An 18,772-nucleotide genomic window follows, 5' to 3' on the forward strand; every position below is an offset into this window, starting at 1 on the left:
TTTCAGTCTCGGATAACGAGTATTAATACATTTTTCATGATTATCCGAGTTTCGATGAATGCTAGTTTATGGCATACCGACACCCCCAAATGTCTTTCATTGCTACTCAAATTTTGCGTGTCCGCTTTATCTGACCCGAGGATCTTTCTGCGTGATTTCCGTAGAATTTTGATCCGGGACCCCGGAATCCCGAAAAATTGTGTATTACACATCAAATTCAGCCGTTCGGAAGGTCGTACCGGACCCTGTTTCTTTTTCTCTCGGTTTTTTTATCACGCGTCCGAACTCATTTCAGGAGTTAACCTATTCTATTTCAGCCTCGGATAACGAGTATTAACACATTTTTCACGATTATCCGAGGTTCGATGAATGCTGGTTTATGGTATACCGGCACCCCCAAATGTCTTCTGTTGCTACTTAATTTTTGTGTATAATACACTATTTTTCGGGATTCCGGGGTCCCGGATCAAAATTCTCATGAAATCACGCAGTAAGATCCCCGGGTCAGATAAAGCGGCCACGCAAAAATTAAGTAGCAACGGGATATTTAGGGGTGTCGGTGTGCCATAAACCAGCATTCGTCGAACCTCGGATAATAGTGAAAAATGTATTAATACTCGTTATCCGTGGCTACAATCGAATAGGTTAACTCCTGAAATAAGCTCGGACGCGTGATAAAAAAATAGGGAGAAAAAAAAACATGGTCCGGTACGACCTTCCGAACGGTTGAAATTGAAGTGTATAATACACGGTTTTTCGGGATTTCGGGGCCCCGGATCAAAATTCTCCAAAAATCACGCAGAACGTTCCTCGGGTCGGATAAATCGGCCACACAAAGTTTGAGTAGAAACAGAAGACATTTGGGGGCGCTGCTATGACATAAACCAGCATTCGTCGAACCTCGGATAATCGTGAAAAATTTATTAGTACTCGTTATCCGGGGCTGAAATCGAATAGGTTAACTACTGAAATGAGCTCGGACGCGTGATAAGAAAACAAAGAGAAAAAGAAACAGGGTCCGGTACGACCTTCCGAACGGCTGAAATTGAAGTGATACACGTTTTTTCGGGATTCCGGGCTCACGGATCAAAATTCTTCGGATATCACGAAGAAAGTTCCACGGGTCAGATAAAGCGGTCACCCAAAATTTAAGTAGCAACGGAAGATATTTGGGGGTGTTGCTATGTCATAAACCATCATTCGTCGAACCTCGGATAATCGTGAAAAATGTATTAATACTCGTTATCCGAGGCTGAAATCGAATTGATTAACTTCTGAAATAAGCTCGGACGCGTGATAAAAAAAATGGGAGAAAAAGAAACAGGGTCCGGTACGACCTTCCGAACGGCTGAAATTAAAGTGTATAATACACGGTTTTTCGGGGATTCTGGGTCCCGATCAAAATTCTCATGAAATCACGCAGAAAGTTTCTCGGGTCAGATGAAGCGGCCACGCAAAGTTTGAGTAGCAACGGAAGACATTTGGGGGTGTCGGTATGCCATAAACCAGCAATCGTCGAACCTCGGATAATCGTGAAAAATGTATAAATACTCGTTATCCGAGGCTGAAATCGAATAGGTTAACTTCTAAAATGAGCTCGGACGCGTGATAAAAAAAAGTCGGGAGAAAAAGAAACATGTTCCGGTATGACCTTCCGAACGACTGAAATTGAAGTGTATACACGGTTTTTCGGGATTCCGGTGTCTCGGTTCAAAATTTTCATGAAATTACGCAGAAAGTTCCCTGGGTCAGATAAAGCGGCCATGCAAAATTTGAGTAGCAACGGAAGATATTTAGGAGTGCCGGTATGCCATAAACCAGCAATCGTCGAACCTCGGATAATTGGGAAAAATGTATTAATAATCGTTATCGAGGCTGAAATCGAATAGGTTAACTCCTGAAATGAGCTCTGACGCGTGATAAAAAAACCCGGGAGAAAAAGAAACATGTTCCGGTACGACCTTACGAACGGCTGAAATTAAAGTGTATAATAAACGGTTTTTCGGGATTCCGGGGTCCCGAATCAAAATTCTCCGGAAATGACGTAGAAAGTTCCTCGGGTCGGATAAAGCGGCCACGCAAAATTTGATTAGCAACGAAAGACATTTGGGGGTGCCGGTATGCCATAAGTCATAGGTTTAACAATGTTATCACGGAATTTTGCTTAAGGGTATTTTGGGTAAGAAAAGAGTAAATACATGGGTACCATATGTAGAAACTAATTAAAATGAGGGGTACCATGTGTAATTTGCCAAAGTTCGAGGGTATCATGAGAAATTTCCGTTATATTTATGGATGTCTCATTCATTTGTTGACCCTTTTATATTGAAAATATTTTTAAAAGAAATTTGATCTATAATTTATTATCCAACGGCTGCTCTTCGTACTATTCTGCGCGAGGACATTCTTAGGAAGCTAGTCCCCGTGTAATATCTAATTAGTTTATCAGGGGTTGCCCCTTATTTGCACCAAAAAAAAAACAAAAATAAATAGTCTCATTTTCCTCTCCTTAGAGATAAATCAAGTCAAAGTAATAATGCCCTCTATCCAAACACGTAGTATGTCGCATTAAGACGATGGATTGCCTAGTGTTATGCCTCGGTAGTCTATATACTTGTATATCGGATCAATGTTTGGAATTCAATATGATTGATGCATGTAGTCGAGGACTGACGCATCCAGAGATGGGGATATCTCTAGTTCTCTAGTATAGTCCGCATCTCTTTTTCTTGGGATGACCAAATAAGATAAGTTCATTAAGTTTTTTTTTTTTTTTTTTTTTTTTTTTTTTTTTTTAGGTAAGAAAACTAGGTTGATCCTCTAGAGTAGGACCAACCTATCTCATCCTTTCGAATGAGGGAGGTAAGTTGAAGCCACCGGCTATCAAACCACCTCGAAAGAGTTGGACATGAATGTCCAACCGAAGCCATGAAGTCAGCAACCTTGTTGGCTTCACGAAAGCAATGTTTAATTATCACTTCATCGAAAAAATGAAGGTCTAATTTCACATCCTTGATAATACTAGAAATTTCCCACGGAATTTGCCAAGTACCTCGAATCGAGTTAATAACACATAAGTTGTCACCCTCCACAATTAACTTCGAGATTCCTAAGTATTTAGCTGCTAAAATACCTTCTTTTAAAGCAAGTGCTTCCGCAACAAGGATACTATTGGATCCGCACTTTTTTGCTCCCAACAAAACAACTTTACCATTGTGATCTCTTATAGAATATCCTAAAAAGCGGCTTTATTACCTTCTATTCTCGATCCGTCAAAATTTAGCTTTAGGAAACCGTTTGTAGGTTTTTCCCACCAAATCTCTTCCTTACTAGAATTGTTTCTAGCTGACTCTTCTACCTCAGGATTGTTGAGATCCTTAAATCTAGTCACATTCCATGTCTTTGTGCTATTATTACATAAAGTAATAAGATTGCTGATACTTAAATTAACATTATTAAAGATAATATCATTTTTATGGAACCATGCATTCCACCAAATAAAAATAATCTTTATAAAGTCATCTTTTGGAATTAAATCCTCGAGATAATTAAGTTTCGTCAGAAAACTTTGACTTGTAATAATACCATAATTTGACAAAAACTCGTTGAAACTAATAATATTCAGGTCTTGGATGACAGACCCAATCAAGGGACATTCGTAAAAGAAATGATCTTTGTTTTCAATAGGGTTGTTGCACAAAACACAATGAGGTGGGACATCAATATGACTCTTGAGAAGTCTACTTTTCGTTGGAAGGCCGTCAACACAGGCTTTCCAAAGAAAAAATTTCAATTTAGGAGGAATATTCAATTTCCAAATCCACTGAAATTCACATTTGTCAAGAGTTTGATCGAACAAACCTTGCGCTAATAAAGTTGCTGTTTTGGTAGAGAACTTTCCATCTACGGACAACCCCCAAATGAGGGTATCTGGAATATCATTATGTGGCTTTGGAATATTAGTAATCGATTAACAATATCGTTATTCACTAAAATGGATAATTTACAAACATCCCATTGTTTGTCCGAGGTTATGAAATCTTTAACCAAAAGATTAAGATCACGGTTACTTTCATCATCAACCATCTTTGCTTGTAAGTGGGTGTGAAAAAACCCAATTATCAGACCAAAACTTAATGTTGTTACCATTACCTACCGCCATCTCGGTCCTTTTCTAAATAGAGTCCGAAGACTCATTAGTTTACGCCATTGCCAAGAAGAGGTTGAATTAGGCTTATGATCAAAGAGTGAACAATTTTTCAAGTATTTTTTAGATACCACTTTGACCCATATACTTTCTTTATCCATAAGAATTTTCCATAAAAGTTTCATTTGAAGAGCTTTATTAGTCGCTTGGAAGATTTAATTCCTAAACCACCAACCGACTTTGGTAAACAAACTTTATGCCAACCAACCAAATTAGGAGCATTTGGGAAGGATTCTTATTCCAAAGAAAGTCTCTATTAATTTTATCTAATCTATTATGGATCGATGAAGGGAGGAGGAAGCTTTGCATCTGAAAAGTTCCCTTCGCGGCTAAATTAGCATTAACAAGAACTAGTCTACCTGCTTGAGATAGAGAATTCGCTTTCCATTTCGATAATTGAGTGCAAGAGGATTGAATAATGTTCTCGAAAGTATTTTTAGTCACTCTGCTATCAATTATAGGACATCCTAAATACTTACCCAAATGGGCTTCCTCGTTCATATGAAGAATGCCTCTAAAGGATTCACGAAGAGAACGCTCAATATTTCTGGTGCATTGAAAAGTGGATTTGTCAAAATTAACAAATTGTCCCGAAATCGTGCAAAATTTATCTAAAATAGACTTAATAGTTCTACAACTCTGGTTAGAGGCTTTAGCGAAAATGATAGTGTCATCCGCAAAAGTGAGAAAGGGAATTTTCTCCACCCCGGATCCAATTCTAATACTAATATCACTAGACATGGAATGTGACTAGATTTAAGGATCTCAACAATCCTGAGGTAGAAGAGTCAGCTAGAAACAATTCTAGTAAGGAAGAGATTTGGTGGGAAAAACCTACAAACGGTTTCCTAAAGCTAAATTTTGACGGATCGAGAATAGAAGGTAATAAAGCTGCTTTAGGATATTCTATAAGAGATCACAATGGTAAAGTTGTTTTGTTGGGAGCAAAAAAGTGCGGATCCAATAGTATCCTTGTTGCGGAAGCACTTGCTTTAAAAGAAGGTATTTTAGCAGCTAAATACTTAGGAATCTCGAAGTTAATTGTGGAGGGTGACAACTTACTTATGTGTTATTAACTCGATTCGAGGTACTTGGCAAATTCCGTGGGAAATTTCTAGTATTATCAAGGATGTGAAATTAGACCTTCATTTTTTCGATGAAGTGATAATTAAACATTGCTTTCGTGAAGCCAACAAGGTTGCTGACTTCATGGCTTCGGTTGGACATTCATGTCCAACTCTTTCGAGGTGGTTTGATAGCCGGTGGCTTCAACTTACCTCCCTCATTCGAAAGGATGAGATAGGTTGGTCCTACTCTAGAGGATCAACCTAGTTTTCTTACCTAATCAAAAAAAAAAAAAAAAAAAAAAAAAAAAAAAAAAAAAACGATTTAACCTCTGATCATCCATCAATTTGACCAATTTTGATACTGCACCAAGTACCACGTGCAACCAATATGTACCCATAGTAAAAAGTAAACTTTGAAATCATGAATTTCACTGAAATTACGAGTTAACGACTTGTAATTATTGTAAGTTATTGGTTTTTTTTGTCAAATACCATCTTTAAAAAAAAAAAATCTAAACACTACCTTTTAAAAAAAAAAGTTTGTCAAACTCAATTTTTAATATAATGTTTTTGGTCAAACACGACATTTTAGCCCGATTCCGTCAACCTTAAAGCATTTTCTGACCACTCGCAATAGGGTGACTTTGGCCCTGTTCTTTTGGACTTCAAGTCACTTAATTTAAGTTCACTTCAGATCCTATAAGTTCAGTTCAGATCCTATAAGTTCAGTTCAGATCCAATAAGTTCGATTGATTCGAGATCTTATAAGTTCGATTCGAGATCCTATAAGTTCGATTCGATTCGATTCGAGATCCTATACCTCACTTAATTTAAGTTAACTTCGAGATCCTATAAGTTAAGTTAAGTTCGATTCGAGATCCTATAAGTTGATTCGATTCGAGATCCTATAAGTTCGATTCGATTCGAGATCCAATAAGTTGATTCGAGATCCTATAAGTTGATTCGATTTAGTTCAAATCCTATAAGTTCAGTTCAGTTCAGATCAGATAAGTTTCAGTCCAAAAGAACAGGGCCTTTCAGTCGATATTTGAGATAGCAAACGAGGTCAGTTTGAGGTGTTCTAGATAGGACTCGTTGTAAAGGTGGGAGTACAGGCTTTGCAGGGTTGTCAGCATGATGGTCAAATGCGGTCTTATGTGGGGTCAATTTGTGTGTAAAATAAGGCTGGTCAGGAGAGGGTTGTGGTAAGTCTGGGTTTACAACGGGTGGTTAGGAGGTTTTTTGGGGTTCTTTTAATAGGGTTACGGTAATTTGTTTGGTCTGAAATTTGGTATGTAGGTAGAAGGGAGTGTAAGGTAGGTCGTAGTTGTGTTGTTTGTTGTGGTTGTTGGTTGCAAGTGGTGGTTTGAAGGGAGTCAACATAGGTTGTCATGTGCGAAACACTTAAGTGACCGGAAATGCTTTAAGTTGACGGAATTCGGCCAGAATGTCGTGTTTGGCAAAAAAATTATATTAAACGTTGTATTTGACAAACTTTTTTTCTTAAAGGTGGTGTTTAGAATTTTTGTTCTTTTAAAGGTTATGTTTAACAAAAGCCCTAAGTTATTACTTGATTGATCAAAAAATCGGGCAACACAAAAATAAATAAATAAATAAATAGGAGTTTTCAATCACCGGCGCTAGTGGCCTAGTGGGTAATCCAAAAATCCCATTATATCATTGTAAATTTCTAAAATAGAATGCATACATCCCCCTTAAACTAAAAGAATAAGAGATCTCTAAAGTTGCCCCGCCTAAATGAATTAGACTATAAATGGGCTTCATAACATCATTTCTACAACTGGGCCATCCTGATTAATTTCGACTTAAGCTATAAATGGGCTTCATAATATCATATCTACAACTGGACCATACTAATTAATTTCATACAATAAATAATTCTATGCCATTAAAAAAAGGGAATAATATTCTTTTAACTTGCATAGACATATTAACGGGATATTCTTATTTTGTTACATACATGAAATTGCACTAATTATATGTACAATGTGATATAAATATTTTACTATTATTATTTTTAAAACTAAACATTATGACCAAGAACATTTTTTTAGGAAACATTTTCTAATTAATTCTATTATTCTATCTTTTGATACAAACGTACTACGGGTTGAGAGTATCATAAATTGTTATTACTTCTAAAAAAGAAAAACCTACTTATGATATTTTTTTTTTACACTTTAACTTAATATCCATCTTTACTCAATACTATATGAAAACTTAAATTTTGGTTACTTTTTTTTTAATTGTTTATATAACGCCTTTAGTGGATATAGTGATATAATTAGAAATAATGTTTCTTAAAACAAAGTTAATAAAATAATTTCGGTAAAACCGACAATCTTATACGAAGTAAAAGTGTTGAACAATATCTTTTCTAGCTCTTAATACAAAATTACTAATAGTAAATTTTATAATTAAATTTCAAATGAAGTTAAATAGCAATAGTATAATTATTAAATTCTCTAATATTCTTATCGAAAAACCGCGCATTTGCGCAGGATCAATACTAGTTTAACCTATAAAAGGGCAACGGAATAACTATATTTTGTAATCCATGAGATTTTTGGATTCCCATTTTTATAAGGGATAGCCAAACAACACTTAAAACAATTTGCATTTTTGCATCTTTTATCCTACTTTTGTATATTTTTATTATTTATTGTCCCAATATTTTCCGTTGACACAAATTAAAAACATAGTACAAGCACCAGAACTATAGTAGTATCCACGGTATTTATATATTTAAAGGATGGAACATGAGATGAGATTATTTCTAATCTGCTAAGTAATCCTCTTATTTATAACACAAATTCTCATTGAAGACATGACATATCCGTCACTCTGAAGTGACGGATACCATTTTACCTAACAAAGTACCCACTTTTTCTCTCTCTGCAACACTATTCATGTGGTCTCCTTTCTCCACTAACCCATTATGTTACCATTTTAACTCACAAAATATCCGCCACAAATGGTGACCCGTCACAAGGGAGACCAATTGTATTTATAATAGCTATCATTTCCAAAAAAAAATCAAAATACTCAAATTGAATTTATGCGAGTTTCATTTTCAATCAATTTTAAAATTAAAAATAGTTTACGGACAAATAGATCAAATAGTTGGTTTCAATTTTAAAATTAAAAATAGTTTACGGACAAATAGAATAAATAGTTGGTTGTTGGTAATAGAATTTATGATGTCAAAGAGAGTATGTATTTACTCTGCTATCCTGCATATTTCAACAAGATGAGTGACAAATCTTATTTAGTTAGATGTAACAATCATAATTTTAAAAAAAAAATATCTAAAATGCAGAATGGATTTATAATTTTCAGCTTTATTAATAGCATTATACTCCATAAATTTTAATTTTGTTAAATATTTTGAAGTTGGCAGAGGGAGGCGAAAATGCAGAGGATTCAAATTTATTTTGTTTAAAGGGTTTTTTGTCAAACACAACCTTTAAAAAAAAAATTCTTCCAAACACCACCTTTAAAAAAAAGTTTGTAAAACACAACCTTTAATAAAATTTTTGTTGTTAAACACGACTTTTTGCCCGAAGGACTTAACATTTTGCAATGGGGTAACTTTCAATCGATGTTTGAGATAGCAAACGATGTCCGTTTGAGGCGTTTTTGGACTCGTTGGAAAGGTGGAAATACAAGCTTTCCAGGGGTTATAAACATGATGGTCAAAGGTGGCCTTATTTGGGGTCTATTGATGTGTAAAGTAAGGCTGGTCGGAGAGATTAGCGGGTGGTCGGGGATTTTTAGTGAGTCTTTTAAAGAGGTTATGATGCTTTGTTTGCTCTGAAATTTGGTATATAGGTAGCGGGGAGTGTAAGGTAGGTCGTAGTTGTGTTGTTTTTTGTGGTTATTTGTTGTAAGTGGTGGTTTGAGGTGAGTGAATTGACCCACACAAAAAAAATCCTACTTTGACATTCTTTTAAATGTTTTTTTACCTTCAAATTAACTCCCCTCGAACCATCACTTGTAACCAACAACCACCACAAACAACACAACTAAGACCTACCTTGCACTCCGCACTACCTACATACCAAATTTCAGACCAAACAAAGCATCATAACCTCTTTAAAAGACCCACTAAAAATCCCCGACCACTCGTTAATCTCTCCGACCAGCCTTACTTTACACAACAATAGACCCCACATAAGGCCACCTTTGACCATCGTGTTGATAACCCATGGAAAGCTTGTATTTCCACCTTTCCAAAGAGTCCAAGAATACCTCAAACCGACATCGTTTGCTATCCCAAACATCGATTGAAAGTTACCCTATTGCAAAATGTCAAAGTCCTTCAGCCAAAAAGTCGTGTTTGACAACAAAAAATTTATTAAAGGTTGTGTTTTACAAACTTTTTTTTTAAAGGTGGTGTTTGGAAAAAAAAAAAATTTAAAGGTTGTGTTTGACAAAAAAACCCTTGTTTAAATAGTAGCCATTTCCAACATTATGAATGGATTTAAATTACATAAGTTAATAACTTTCAATTGTACTATAACTGATTATATAGTTCATGAACTGAATTTCTATTTGTTATGTAAGAAATATGTTTTAAATTACATATACTCTTGAGTATTTCTGATGTATGAATTTCAATCAATTTTCATCAAGGACAAATGCTTTAAAGTAGAGATATAGGATACGCCAAAAGTGCAAGGTACAAACTACTAGTAATATAATCATGCAACAAAATAGGCAATAATTGTGACAAATTGTACAGAATTGATGTGAACTGACTTAGTAGAAATGATAATAAGGTTGTCTATCAAATGCTATGAACTTGTTAAGTTGTCTATATCTTGTCCAAGAACACACAGGTTATCTAATAATAGTGATAAGATAACATCAATTTTCAAGATGGAGTTTATAAACGGTATTCAAAATTATTAGACCCGGTAAACAGGTCATTTTGTTCGGTTTTGGATCAGGTTAAATCAGTTTGATTTAAATAGGTTGACTTCAGTTTTGGTTTCAGTTTGATTTCAATCGAGTTCATTCCAGCTAGCCACTTTGATTGGTTTGTAGTATTTCGAGTTGGATATGTTTTGGATAAGAGTACTAGTTGTCCACTAATAAAATATCTCATTAAACCTAATTCATCTAGTCTTGAATAAAAGTGCAATTCTTATATCCTAGACCCATGCGTAGGATACTCCATACTCCCTCCAACTTCCCACTTAATTCTCAACTTCCTATAGTATTTTTTTTTATCAACTTCCTATTTTTTAATTTTTTTTTTTAAAAAAAAACATAAACATTAACTCCACTTTTAGGAAGCAGTTACCATTGTCATATTCACTTTAAATGTTTTGTAATATTATGTTCACGATCACGATATAACACTATCATATTCACTTTAAGTTTAGTGAATATAGCAATATTGTTTAATGAATACTCTGTGTTATATAGGCGATATTCACAAATATGACACTATTGTTTTTCGCCTGAAATAAAACAGATAAAATGTTGCCAATTTTTAAGAGAATGTAATCATCTAATGACAATTGTTAGATGTGTCACTTTTTACCCTGAAAATAATGTGAAAAATAATTTTTTTTTTGGTACGAAAGAGGGGCAAAGCCCCGAAGAAAAAACTAATTAGTAGCTATTACACGAGGAGTGGTAACTCCAAATATGTCCTCTCTAAGGATTGGACGTAGCTCGTTAAAGGGGATATCTAAATGCGTAATTAAAGTACTCGAATTAACTCCTTTGTTGGCCAGAAAATCAGCTGCTTTGTTCGCTCATGTTATCAGAAACATAATTGCTCATTCATGAATTTTTTTCATTATTTTTCTTTTGTATGGCCATTGCCTAGAAACAGGAAAAAAACCTCTTTAATTCTCTCCCTCATAAAATTAATCAAATCCACAAAATTATTCAAATCCATCAAATTACACAATTATGAATGCTAATTCTCGTATCGATCAAGTAATAATTCTAATTCTTAATTTTATTAATTATATTATATCGTATTAAAGAATTAATTACACTAATTAAATTAGGGCTTGTTTTAAACCGTCGCCGATGTTGAAGTGAGGGACAGCGGCCGATGTTGCACTGATGCACGTGTGTGACCGACGATAGTGGTGCCGGTGTTGCTTCCTGCTGGTGGTGGCATGGTAGGGGTGTGTCTTCAACTCAGTATACGAAGACCCAACGCACGTCACTTCTACTTGTTTGATTTTTTCATTTTACTTTTTTTTTTTTGTTAAATGTGTTGTATTTTTTTTTCTTATTTTAGTAATTTCAACTACTTTTTTTTATTATTATTTTTATTTTAGGACTCAGCGGCGGATTAGGTAGTCTGAGGAGGTCGTCAAGATCGGCCGGTGGTGTAAGGGAGGCGGCGGTGGGAGTGGTGGGTAGTGGTTGGCGGGTGGTGGTAGTTAGAGTGAAAAAAGAGTAAATGAAGAAGAGAGAGGGGTTGAAGGCAGGGTATTAAAAATAAAAATAAAAAGGTTAGAGTGAGAAAAGAGTAAATGATCCCCTCTTTCTTTCCTTAATCTTTATATTAAGAATAAAGATAAATAAATGAGTGAGACGGAAGAAATATTAAACTAGTCATAAAATCCTTCCAAATAAGATTTTAACCAAAACTTGATAAATACAAACAAAGATTATAATAACTTTGACTTTTATTCCATCATAGATTCATAGTAATAAGAGGACAACGACATGACACAAGTAGAAAAACACACAACCAAGTCAAAGTACAATAGAGCATAAAAGAAAAGAACATTACACATTATTACACAAATACTTATCAAAGACAGATATATCCATCTTAAACACGGACATGTAGATTCATATATAGATTATTAAGCACCATTTCTCGATCGCATTGAGCATTTAGCAAGACATTCTGAAAAGACCGGTGGGCGTGCAAAGTTTACCAGATATTAATGGTGCGACATACACAGTGCAAGTACAATATTTTCCGCAACAATCTGAGGTTTTTGTGCAACTTTCGTAAGCTTTCCTACAGGTTAGGGTTTCGCCGACGAAGTCACCATCATCAAGCATTATGCTTAAGAGGGGATTAAATTGGCGAGTAGCGATAACAGGTTCCAGTGTGGTGGCTAACACCACAATGACCAACATCGCCACCACATTAACCACCTTCTTATTTTTGTTCATTGCCATATCAACCACCTTCTTTGTTATTTTAGGGTTTTGCTAGAAATTTGGATTTTTTTTTATTAGTTTTTTGTTTGTGTTGTGGTATGCCAAGTTTGAGAGTTGAGACCCCTTTTATAGGCATTAGTCATGGCCAGTCCCCATTAAAGTATTCCTTTAAACTATTACTTGCTCTGTTTCATTTGTTTCTTTACGTTTGTTTTTTTGGGTACTATTCATTAGTAAGAAAAATCTCCAATATAATTTCTAATATACTCCCTCCTATCCACTCTTTTCTTCCCTATTTGCTAAAACGGATTATTCAGGTTTTCTTCCCCTTTCCTTTTTGAGAAAGTTTTTATTAATATTATACTCTTACCTCTTTCCACTCATCAAACCCCACTATATACTTTATTAATATTTAATTCTAATTATTCCTACCTCCCTCCAATAACCAAACCACACCCATCTCCTTTATTTTTTTTTTTTTTTTTTTGAGAAGAAAACCCGAAGGCTTACTTTAATAACGATAAATCAATCAACATTAAACTAAAGTGCTGTTTGGCCTAGCTTTAGAAGTGCTTTTCTAAATGAAAAAGTAGAAATTAGGCCAAACACTATTTTTTAGAGAGTTTAAAACTACTTTTAAAAAGTCATAAACTAGCATTTAAGCCACTAGAAGTAGAAGTAGCAAATTGGCGCTTCTACTTCTACTTCTAATTTTCTTTGTATACATAAGATTCTATCCATTCAAAAATAATATTTGAGTGACTATTCATAATATTTCCAAATTTTGTCAATATAAATTTCATTCAAATTGTAATATTTGGGATACATGTGATATTCTTAAAAGCAAAACAAAAAATTGTTCACTAATTGGCCAAACGTATCAAATAATGAAAAAACAACTTTTTAAAAATTTGGCCAAACACTTGCAATTTCTTTAAGAAGTAGTTTATGAATAAGTCCTTTTAAAAAGAAAAAACTCTTTTATAAAAGCAAGGCCAAACACACCCTAAGTTTGTTAACGGATTTCTTAACTAACTAACTTTTCACTTAAATGGATCATTATTTGTTTAAGAGAGGGTTACATAAGAATAACTGATTTAAGTGACTTTTCACTTAATATTTTCTTATTGTTAAAAGTATTTTCCTTGGTTAAAAATATAAAAGAAATTATCTTGTGATATCGGTGAGAAAATCAGCAAAAAAAAAAAAAAATTAATAGTACCCCAATTAATTTCATAATCCAATTTACTCGGGAGTAGTTTTACTAACATTATTAGTCACCTTTTTGATCAATCATTTGCTTAACTTTTTTTTTTACTGTTAATTAAAAAGTGAACATATGGTTAAAACGGATAAAATAATTTTTAGGGCGGTGAAAGTGAGTTGGTCTAATTTGAGTTGCAGGTGAATTAAGCCCGATGGATACGAAGTCGATTGAGAGCTCAATATGGGAAGCTGGATCATAAGTTTTGGACATTTGGTTGAATTACACAAAAGAAAAAAAAATCATGTTATTAACATATCATTTATTTGAATCACATAACGAAATTATTATGTATTTTTACAATGTATCGGAAAATAAATACAAAATATTTTTAATCCTTAAAGGTGCATAGTTCTAAGTTTTGATTACAATATTAGGCAATATTTCATATATGTAAATAATGTCATGATTTTTGTCTATGAGACCTGTTACAACGTAAAAGGACATTACAAAAGTGTCTAATTACATAAACACAAGCATATAGCTAAACTAGACTAAGGGTGTGTTTGGATAGTAAAAGTGGAGGGAAAGGGAGGGGAGGGGGGAGGAGGGAAGGGAAAGGGAGAGAAGTAGGGATGGCAATGGGTCGGGTTGGATCGGGTTTTGCAAGATCCAAACCCAATCCACTTACTTATTGGATCACAGATCCATATCCATACCCGATCCATATCCAAAATTTTAAAATCCATACCCGATCCATTATACTTTTTTCAAATCCATACCCGATCCACTACATAATCCAAAACCCAATATGAAACTTGATTTGACTACATAAAAATTTAATCTTATATAAGAAAATTTAAATTTCAAGGTTAATAAAACCTAAATTTTCAATAATATCCACTTGGATCGGGTTCGGGTATGAATGGATCGAGTTTGGATTTGGTTCGGTTTTCCAATAGTGGATATGGATATGGGTTTTTAAATAGTGGATCGGAATTGGTTTTTAAGGAGTGGGTTTGGATCGAATTTTTTCCTTCGGTTCGATTCGGGTTCGGTTCGGTTTGAGTCATAATTGCCATCCCTAGAGAGTAGGGAAGAGGAGGAGGAATGGGGTGTGGGTGTTTGGATACAATTTCCTTCCAAATCTTGCCTATTGTGGAGAGATTTTGATTAGGCTTGGAGGAGTGAAATTGGATCCCTCCAAATCTCTCCCTCTCCATTTCCCTCCATACTCATTTCCTATCCAAACAATGGATTTTAAATCCACTATTCCCCCTCCTTTGTTTTCCCTCCAAATCACTCAATCCAAACACACCCTAAAGGACTTGCTCATTCTTTCCTCTTTTTTTTGGCGGACGTACAGAAAAATATATTACATTTTTTTTAGCTCTAGCGGCCAAATTACGACTTGCTCACCTACCTCAAATAATAAAAATGTAACCTAACATATACTTCCTCCATAACCGCTTCCAAAGCCACATCTCCCTACTCCGGTCTGAGGCACCACCCACGTCCACACCATCCCCCCCAGCAAGAAGTTTATAGGCAAATTTCACCGTGTACACACCGTCCTTTTCCATCCTCCAATACCAAATATCACTAGGCCGATGTTGGCTCACACGAATATTGACAATACGATCCACCTCGAAAGGCAAGAACAAGCTCTCTACACGCCCCATATCCCAGCCATTACCCTCGGTAAGTAGCTCCGACACTAACATCTCCTCGTTACCAGTCACACATGGAGAAATAACTCGACCCGTGTGAGTCCCAGGTAACCACGCATCACGCCAAATCCTTGTCGAGGTACCATCCCCAATTCTCCTTCGCATTCCTCCATTCAGGACCAATCGAGCTTCCACAAGTCCACGCCATATATAACTCGGGTTGTGCCCCATAGTGGCCGTCATAAATTCACCATTGGGATAGTATTTAGCCCGCATCACTTGCTCCCACAGACAACCAGCCTCAGTAGTTAGCCTCCATGCTTGCTTCCCAAGGAGAGCAAGGTTAAAAAGCTTAAAATCTCGAAATCCCATTCCCCCCATGCCCTTAGGTTGACAAAGCTTTTTCCACGCGACCCAGCTAATTCCTCTCTTTCCTTCCTCATGGTTCCACCAAAAGTGCGACATCATTGAACGTAGCTCGTCACAGAAATTTTCGGGAATTTTAAACACACTCATAACATAGGTAGGGAGTGAATTGGCCACAGCCTTTAAAAGAACCTCCTTACCAGCCCTAGACAAGATCTTCCCGCGCCATCCCTGAAGCCGTTTACTTAGCTTATCCCGGATGATATCTGTTAAAGCTTTTTTGGAACGACCCACCACCGTAGGGAGTCCCAAATAACGATGCTGCTCTTCCACTTCAACAATCCCCAACTTACTAGCAAGCCAGCTCCTCCTGTCCCTCGGTACCCCTTTACTGAAGGAGACCGTAGTTTTCTCGAGATTTACCAACTAACCTGAAGCCTGCTCATACCGCCTGAGGATATCAGAGACCACATCCGCTTCCTCCCCTGTAGCTTTCACGAAGAAGGGGCTATCATCGGCGAATAGCAGGTGAGAAATAGATGGTGCCCCCGTGGAGATGCGCACCCCGTGTAAAGTACCTATCTCCGTCGCACGACGCAGCTGATGAGAAAGAATTTCAGCACACAATATAAAGAGATATGGAGATGATGGGTCGCCTTGTCGAAGCCCTCTCGATGGCCTAAACTCTCTAGATGGGTGCCCATTAATCAGAACCGCAAAGGACACCGTCGTCACGCACGCCATCACTCTATTTATCCACCCACTGTCAAAACTGAGAGCCACAAGCACACGTTGCAAGAAACTCCATTCAACGCGGTCATACGCCTTAGCCATGTCAAGCTTTATAGCCATGGATCCTTCATTTCCTTTCAAGTTCTTCATATGGTGAAAGATCTCAAAGGCTATCATGATATTATCAGTTATAGCTCTACCCGGAGTGAAAGCACTTTGATTGACTGAGACGATGTCACCCAAAAATTGCTTCAGTCTATTTGCCAACACTTTCGAGATTAGTTTGTAGACCACGTTACAGAGACTAATAGGCCGAAAGTCACGAATTTTATCCGGAGCTTTTTTCTTTGGGATCAAAACAATATTAGTTTTATTAATATCCCTTGGAGATAGCTCTCCACGAAGAACAGCTAGAACCGTTCTAGTGACCGTTGACCCAATCGTGTTCCAATAGGATTGATAAAAGAGAACATTCATACCGTCTGGGCCCAGAGCCTTCAAAGGATGCATTTGATTGAGAGCCTCGGTAATATCATCTTCGCAATAATCACGCTTCAGCATATCGTTCATATCACTCGTCACTCTCGTCTCAAATCCCTGGAAAATAGTCTCATCATTAGGCGGGTTTGACGTCGAAAAAAGCTCTGTAAAGTAATTATTGGCCACGACCCCCACTTCCTCATCCCCCATACGGGTAACTCCCTCGTCATCAATCAACTTTGCAATAAAGTTTTTCCTCTTTCGCTCACCAACCCGCATATGGAAGAATTTTGTGTTCTTGTCCCCGTCCCTCAACCAAAGAGCTCTGGACCGTTGTCGCCAATATTGTTCCTCTTGTCTACGCAGGTCAGAAATCTCAGCCACAAGCTTCCTTCGACGTCGCACACTCTCCTCTTCCCTATCCCATTCGTTAAGCCTTCCCAGTTGTTTGCGCTTTCGATCAATATCTCGTCCTATCCGGCTAATGCTCGTTTTCTTCCACGCCTGCAATTCCCGAGTACACTCCCTTAGCACCGTGACCAAGTCCCCTCTCCCCTTCTCCACACCCCTCTCCACGGCTTCCTCACAACCCTCCGAGCCCACCCAAATTTGTTCGAACTTGAAGGGCCGAGACTTGACCTCTCCCTGGATTTTATAGTTAAGAACCAATCGGATAGGCGCATGATCCGACCATTCCCGATTAAGATAAAACAGCTTCGCGTAAGGGAATAAATCAGACCACTGGATCGTACAAAGAGCTCTATCAAGCATGGACTGTCTGTTGCACTCACCTACTTGCCCATTGTCATAAGAAAAATTATATCCTTCCCACGGCACAGTTCGAAGACCACACTCATCCACTGCAGCTCGGAAACTATTCATCTGGCGCTGGGGTCTGCTACCCCCCTTCATCTCAGTCGAGAAAAGAATCTCGTTAAAGTCACCAATACACACCCATGGAAGAGAAGACTGCCTACTCAGGATCCGCAGCAGCTCCCAAGAAAGGTGTCGGTCAGAGACGGTCGGCCACCCATAAAACCCCGTAATCCTCCACTCCCCCTCCGCACCACGAACCAAGAAGTCCATATGGTGAACTGAAGATGACTGAAAAACACAGTCCACCTCTTTCTTCCACCAAAAAGACAGACCACCCAAACGCCCTACACTATCTACATCAATCCCAAAGTAACCTTCCATATTCTCCCGCACCCTCCTCATTTCACGACCACACAGTTTTGTTTCAAATAGGAAAAGTATGGCCGGGGCCTCCCTCCGTATAAGGTCACGGAGCGCACTTCTCGAGTCGGGGTTGCCCAAGCCCCGACAATTGATACTTAGGGTATTCATTGGGTCCGGCGGGGTTGAACTTTGTCAACCTCCGCCTCAGGTATTAAGACGCCCCCGTCTACGCAGCTTCGGGATCTTTTATGAACACCCTCTTCCTCCTCGTCATCTCTACACCGTTTTCCCCCATCAGTCAGGACCACCCTTGCCATGGGAGGTGTCACCATCCCATGTCCCTCCCCCCGTGCCTGTTTCTTCCACTTCCTGCTCTGTCCATATCCACCCTGACCAACCCCACCTCCTATAACTCCTGCCTCCCCTGAGCTAGCAACGTCTCCCCCCTCTCTCCTGCCTCCATAACCACACCCACCCCAACAGTAAGATCCTCCACCTCCCCAACCCCCGCACCAGTGAACTCCCCAACCTCCCTACTCTCCATTGCCCTCCTCACCTCAGGGACAAAACTGTCCTCAACTCCCTCCTCCTTGCCCTCCTCCCTTTCAGCTCTTTCTTGCACAACCACGGCTTGCACGCCCACATCAAGCACCATCTGATTATCCCCCTTCTCTGAACTGCGTGACACTTCCTT

At 37.5% G+C, this 18,772-nt stretch overlaps 1 protein-coding gene across 1 annotated transcript; it reads right to left on the reverse strand.

The window, feature by feature from the left end:
* Positions 1-15,075: 15,075 nt before the first annotated feature.
* LOC141612574 (uncharacterized) lies at positions 15,076-18,096 on the reverse strand. Its single transcript, XM_074431385.1, has 2 exons — positions 16,119-18,096; positions 15,076-16,019 (listed from the first exon to the last, which is right to left on the reverse strand). The coding sequence occupies exons 1-2, from the start codon at positions 18,094-18,096 to the stop codon at positions 15,076-15,078; spliced, it is 2,922 nt and encodes a 973-aa protein (XP_074287486.1).
* Positions 18,097-18,772: the final 676 nt, after the last annotated feature.

Source organism: Silene latifolia, chromosome 11, assembly GCF_048544455.1.
Source record: "Silene latifolia isolate original U9 population chromosome 11, ASM4854445v1, whole genome shotgun sequence".
NCBI classification, from domain to species: Eukaryota; Viridiplantae; Streptophyta; class Magnoliopsida; order Caryophyllales; family Caryophyllaceae; genus Silene; species Silene latifolia.